The sequence below is a fragment of the Lupinus angustifolius genome, chromosome LG20, assembly GCF_001865875.1.
Source record: "Lupinus angustifolius cultivar Tanjil chromosome LG20, LupAngTanjil_v1.0, whole genome shotgun sequence".
Taxonomy (NCBI): domain Eukaryota; kingdom Viridiplantae; phylum Streptophyta; class Magnoliopsida; order Fabales; family Fabaceae; genus Lupinus; species Lupinus angustifolius.
The window spans coordinates 12,123,549-12,130,433 of NC_032028.1; the positions used below are offsets into that span (position 1 = coordinate 12,123,549).

The 6,885-nt window shown below is 32.9% G+C and overlaps 1 protein-coding gene across 2 annotated transcripts; it reads left to right on the plus strand.

Moving 5' to 3' along the window:
* LOC109335235 (protein-lysine N-methyltransferase N6AMT2-like) lies at window positions 664-5,042 on the plus strand. 2 transcript variants are annotated; one of them, XM_019571349.1, is made up of 5 exons: window positions 664-1,083; window positions 2,661-2,819; window positions 4,104-4,185; window positions 4,365-4,510; window positions 4,634-5,042. In XM_019571349.1, exons 1-4 carry the CDS (start codon window positions 721-723, stop codon window positions 4,508-4,510), a joined length of 750 nt encoding a protein of 249 aa, XP_019426894.1. In that variant the 5' UTR covers window positions 664-720; the 3' UTR covers window positions 4,634-5,042. The 2 variants fall into 2 exon arrangements, with proteins under 2 accessions (XP_019426894.1, XP_019426893.1); XM_019571348.1 differs by having other exon boundaries at window positions 4,619-5,037.

Below are 6,885 nucleotides of genomic sequence, written 5' to 3' on the forward strand. Positions count from 1 at the left end.
TATATATTCATAATAATATAAAATAATTTAACACGGTAATGATTATTTAGTTTTTACTAAACATGTCATATTGTTTGCAAAAAAAAAAAAAAGTAAATAAATTTGAGGCTTATAGATATACCTATTTTTTTTGGTTAAAAAAACAAGCGTGCATTTGTACGTATAAGAAAAATAGCTTAGATGTCCACTCAAAGTTCATCTAAAACATGACGTTTTCAAATGAAAACATCCAAAAACACAAATGCTAAATTCTTTATGGTGAGTGTTTAGAAGCATGATTGCTTATGATTGGTAGATATACATACCTCACAATAAAAAAAATCAAAATAAAAAGTTAAAAATTTATGTGTACTAATTTGATTGAAAATGTAAAAAATTATTTCTTAAATATGACAAATGTCACTAGAAATAATAATTTTTTTGTATTAACAAGAGTATTCTCTTAATTCTCTTACCTTTCTAAATAATAAATTAATCTCTTTTGAACTCATGTCTACCCCTAAAAAAATGTCGCTCCAAAAAAATTAAAAGTAAAACATATTTAAAAGACTAAATTGATTATTATTTTAGATGTTGGCGAACTATTTTAAGTTTTCTAATTTTTGAATAACATTACTACAGATAAAAGTTCTGAGAGAGGAAATTAGCCTTTACTCAAAAAATTTAAACGGTTAGACCGCCCTAATCAGGTGCCTGCTTTGACGTGCAAGTCACTTCAGTATGTCCTCTTTCCCATACCTGATTACCGAAATGGAGGAGCAGCAGCTTGAACTGAACCCTAACTCGGTCAACGGACTCAGTGAGTCTACCGTTCCACTCGACGATGACACACCGTTTTTGAGCTCTCATGCTCTCTCCGCCCTCAACGAATTCCTCGCCGAACAGCAGAGCAACTCCGCCGTTGACTCCGACGCTGGAGAGACGGAGGAGGTTGCTCTAGTATCCGAGGATTGGAGGTTGAGCCAGTTTTGGTACAGCGCCGAAACCGCAAGGACCGTAGCTGAAGAAGTTCTTTCCCTCTGTGATGGCGTCGATTCTCGCGTTGCCTGCATCGCTTGCCCTACTCTCTATGCTTATCTTAAGGTTATTAATTACTCATCTAATTTGGATTTTTATTTCTGTTTATTGTTACTTGTTTTTCTGCCTCTGAAATTGGTGCTGAGAAGTATAATATTGCACTAAATCGGAGCTAAGAAAAAATTTGCACTCGATTTTGTCACTAAGAAGTAAAATAATCGGACTCGGTTTGTAAGAATCTGATATCTCAGTCAAAGTAGTCCGCGGTAGAGATTAATATGTCTATAGAACTTGTTATGAAAATGATTAATTTGACCAACATTCGAGATATTTAGAAGTCTCACTCTATTTTGTCCCTTGAAATTAAACATTCCAACATGATTGATAAGAATTTCAGATTCCTGTTGAAGTAGTCTGTGCCTCTGTGGTACTACATTTGAGATTTTTAGGAATAATTTGTCATTTACACTTGATCTATATTCGAGATTTTTAGGGATCGGATTAAGATTTTTGTTTCTCAGAATTAAACTCGAATCATATTTCTTCTCGAGGACACTTTTGGGTAGTATTTACCTTTTTGGTTCAAGTGAGACTGATTGGTATTAGTATTGAAAGTAGTGAGAGCTCAAAGGTGAAAAATTAACATGTTTGATCAAAGGTACAAACTTGTACCAACGGATGTTGGGTCAAGTGGTACATGCTTGATTCCCCTTAAGCAAGGTCTCTGGTTCGTGTCTTGTGGATGAAAAAAATACCCGTTGAGAGAGTTAGCCCACATACCTGTGGATATTCCTGGCTTGGACATGATTGCCTCCGGTGCGAGGATACATGTGGGAAATAAAAAAAAAAGTACAAACTTGTTAATGTTTGCATAGGTTTGAAGTTTGAACTTTAATGTAGAATAAGCAGTCCATTTATTTGTTTTTTGGGGTATTGTTTGAGACCATTATGGGAGTTTATTCTTTTCTTTAATTTATTTTCTTCTACATTCAATAGTCTGTTATGAAAATCACCATGAGAGTCAGTTTTAGTTTCGAAGCTTGTTGAAATGGAAAGGGCTTGGGCCAAAGTGTAATTGCAACATCAGAAGGGGATGTCCAGTGGTGTTTTCGCCCATTCACAGCACATCCATAGAAATCAAAACTTCTGAAAATGTTTTAGTTTGACCAGTGCAGTAATTGTTGAACAAGGATCAAGTTCTTTTTATTTTTTCAAGTTTGCATAAAATTTTAATGCTGATTACTTTTTTATTTTTCTATTTTTGCTTTACCCATAAGATTAGGTGCTTTATATGGCTTGTGTAGTAGGTTCTTGTCTCTATTGGTCTCTTAGCTATTGATAGTTGAACTGTAATCAATGTCTTTTGAGATTGGTTACACGATTAGGTCCCAATGTTGGATGGTGTTGTTATAATTTTGCATCGAATTGTAGAACATTGAATTAATGAAGAAGATGGTTACAATTTTAAAGCCTTCTGATGGGAAAATGAGCAAGGCCACATTCTTAACAATTATTAATTGTATAATGAAGTGGCTTATTGCCCATTATTGCTCAATATTTTAATTTGTTGGATGTCGTTCGATTTGCTTTTGATTTTTCATTTACATTCGTTTTTTTAATGTTTCTTATATCTCTATCTTCAGAAAATGGACCCTAATGTTTCTTTGCAACTGCTTGAGTATGACAAACGTTTTGAGCAGTACGGAACTGACTACACATTTTATGACTACAATCACCCTGAGGAGTTACCACCAGAATTGAAACATTCCTACAAAGTTGTAGTTGCAGACCCTCCATATCTGGTGAGAATTAATTGCTGAAATTTCACTTGTTTGACATGGTGTATCCGTACCCTTCACTCCACTTTTTGTCATTGGTTTATGCTCTTAATAGAAAACTATAAATTATTCCAACAATGGAGGGTTAATTGATTTTCACCTATTTTCTCTGAAAATTGATATTTGCAGCAACTTGTAAAAAGTTTGAACTGTATTGAGAAAGTTTAAGATGCTGTAATGTGTGTGGCTAGTGCATTTTCAGAATGCTAATGTATTTATTATGTGGTGTATAAAGATTGTTATTTTGTGTTCTAAAATTTCAAAACTGTGCATTCCAAGTCTTCTATGATTTGCTTATGATGACAAATATATCCACTGGTTGCTTTATTAATACTATTAAATATTTCACAACTTCGGGTGCTAATTTGTAAATTTGCATTGCTAAATATATTACATCTTTACCTAAAAAGGATTTGCTTAGGACAAATATATGATGTTGGATTTCTCTTGAGTAGTTGAGTTTGATTCCTCGCTCCTTCCCTCTATTTATCTTTTTAGATTAACATTAATACTGTGATATGATGCTAATTCTATAACTGTTGTGGGTTTGATGTATCACTAATCATATGAAGCTGGTATTTTCTTCTACTTCATACAAAATTGTGTTGTGTTACTCTGTATAAGCTGTCTGCTATATAATATATATCCTCATTTTTATCACTTTTCATTGAGTTGAACTTCATATTCATTGATACTCAAGCTTCCCATATGTCATTGTGAGCTAACTTTAAAGCTTGCTTCATGTCTCTGCACAGCTTCACAGAGGCACTTGTTTGTTCTTGGTATTTCCATATCACTATATTATAAGAATAATTGTAGTTATTTATTACTGGTATATGATTAGTGACCCAAAGGTCACATGCTCAAATCCTGGAAACTACCTCTCCGCTTGTGGGGCAAGGCTGTGTACCGTATGCATTGGGCCACTTATTTGTTACTAGAATATTTGCCCACGATGCATGTGTAAAAGAAAAATCCAGTTTTATTTCTTGCATCAAATTTTTCCTTCTTCTATAAACTACAGTAAACTAGTTTTAAACTGGAACATAAAAACTCTACTTTAGAAGGATCCTTAAAGTTAAGAATGAGTGTAAGTGGCGAGCGTTTGTAATGACAATTGTTCATTTTCTTAGGGAAGATAAAAGTAAAAGTCAGTGGGGGCCTATCTATCATATTTTCAAATATTTTTGAATTTAGAAAACAATGATCTGGTTGATGACCTTATTAAGCTTACTGCATTGTTAATAGAGCAAAGAGTGCTTGGAGAAAGTTGCAGAAGCAATTTCTTTTCTCATACAACCTGGAGAATCATTTTTGCTTCTACTCACAGGTAACAGAATTTTATCATGTTCTGTTTCATATCATTGCTCTGAAAATGATAAATCGATAATTTATTCTCAATAGTATGTCCACAGTGTGATTATCAGTTTAAATAATTAGGAAAAGTAATAAATTGAATTTGCGATTGGGTAATCTAATTCTTGTACTTGTATTTACAATTACTTGTAGGTGAAGTGCAGAAAGAAAGAGCAGCTGAGATTTTGGGCTTGCATCCTTGTGGTTTTAGGCCTCAGCACACCAGCAAACTTGGAAACGAGTTTCGGTTGTTCTCAAACTATGACCCTGGGATGAGACTAGGAGGGTGGGAAAAATAGGTACTTTTATTTTGGTTGCCTTTGATGTCTGTAATTTGCTAGCTATTAAAAGTTGAATATTTTGGTCCAAATAGATCCTCCCTCATTAAATTTTATCTCATGCAATAGAATGTGCATGACAAGGTAATGTCTAAGCTAAGTCGGCGATCAGTTCTGGATTCTCCAATATGCAAATGATCGTCCGAAGCTGGTTTACGATGTAGGTGTCTGAAGCTGCAGTTGCAGGTTCGATGTTGGGATGATGGGGGAATTTTGTCTGCCACCCCACTCATGTTGAAGTTTGTTTACTAAAACTGGTTAATGATCAATACCGACAACATATGTTTTTGTGACATGAATGTTTCTTGAATACGTAACGTTTAGGCATTGCTTGTCAGACGTATTACCCCAATTCTATTTAAAAGCCTAATTATTTTTTGAGAAAGTGTTGTATTAGATATTTAGATTATGAGGAAATGAGTTTTCGTTAACCATTCCTAGATTTGGTCATAGTGAGTTTCATAACTGGCGCTGTGATACGAGAAACAAAATAGGCACGATGAAATAAGAATAACAGCAGTAATTTATTTTTTGATAGTACTAAGGCTCCTCATATTTTGGGTAAGGAACTAAACTTTTTTGGGATGTATGATTGTCCTTCTAACAAATGTTACTCTCAGGAATCGAATCATTATTTCTAAGGATTTAGTGAGATCTTATACTACTATACCAATAACTATTACACTCTGGTATTTCGAAGTATCAATGATTCTTTGTATAAATATATATTGTGATCAAGCATCTTAGGAAATGTTTAAGGACTATGGATTAAGGTTATTTTTTCGGATCTCTTGTAAGAAATCATTTTTCAACTAAAAGGATCAGTTTTTTTAATGAAGTTACTGTAATTCTATAAGGAAAGTTTTCAATTGAGAGAAAAAACAAAGTAAATTTAAAGCATTTGATAGATAGACTCAAAACATAGAAACATTTAAAATAATTCCATACAAAAACAAGACATTAGATTTAACCTAGAAGCAAAACCGTAATCAAATATACTGTGAAATATGAAAACTTTAAAAAATCGGTAACTTGACTCGTAAATGTAATTTTTAGGAAAATGTCATATGTTGGAAAATGACTAGGAATACATATTTTTTATAAAAAAATAGAATTTAAAAGAAACTAAATCCTAAACTAAAATGCATTTTATACAAAATCTGGTCATAAAGATGAATATAATTTTCCTCAATAATTCAACATAGACATGGTACTTAATTATATCACAATTAAGATATTCCACAAGAAAAGAGTAAGATACCAATTAAGATTATCATATCATGAGTTTACTCATGTTATAACATTAAAACCCACACAATGAATAGTACAATTATAAGAAAGCAATGTCGCCTAGATGCAAATGACTAATTATAATGGATAGCATGTAATGCTTATACAATTCAACTAACCAACTCTCGTAATCCATGCAACTTAACAAAATAATCTAGCGTATGTCCATGTATCTCACTGGCATACATCTACATGGATTGCTTGGATACAAAGCCAACTTTTCTCGTCATCTAATCTTTATCCCCGGAAGCCAAGTGAGTCTTTTTAGTAAGTGATGCGAACCTCACTTAGATATTCTTGTTGAATGGTTGTTTTAGTGGAAAACTCATTGTCGTGCCCCGATATTCGGCTGCACGACCTCATTAGAGTCGCCACTACATTTTTTTTTCAATCAAAAATTGTAGAAAAATCTTTTGGCCCAATCAAATTGGGTCTTGGACTTTGATATCTAGGTTCGGGAGTCGATTACACCCTAGGGAAGGTATTAGCATCCTAGTTGCCCGTTTGAACGGTACCCTATTATATTGCATGGATTATTAATTGTGCTATTATTATTTTATTTAATTGGGTGATTAATTAATTAATTATTATGAGGAAAAAATTGTTTTATTATTGTGCCTGACAAGAATGACCCCGGTCCTACGTATCCCTATTAAGGGAATCAAGACTTACGTAGTTCTTTAAGTAGAAAAGTTTTATTTGTTGGGTTGATTTTATTTCTTAAAAAATATTAAAATTTAAACTATTACTTTTCAAAATGAGTGAAGTATAGCCCTTATGTCCAATACCGCATCTCATATTAAAACTTAGTTAAGAAATTACATTTTTTATTTATTAAAAAACCGTTTTTTAATATGAGCGAAGCATAGCCCTTACGTCCAATACCGCGTCTCATATCTTAAAATTGTAAAAAAGTGGTTTCAATTTTTTTTACAAATACAATAATTACATGACATATTATTATCAAATTTATTACACATTAGATGAAACAGAGTAGAGGTGATGAACAAAAAAAATAGATAGATGTAAGAAATTGGACTTACCTG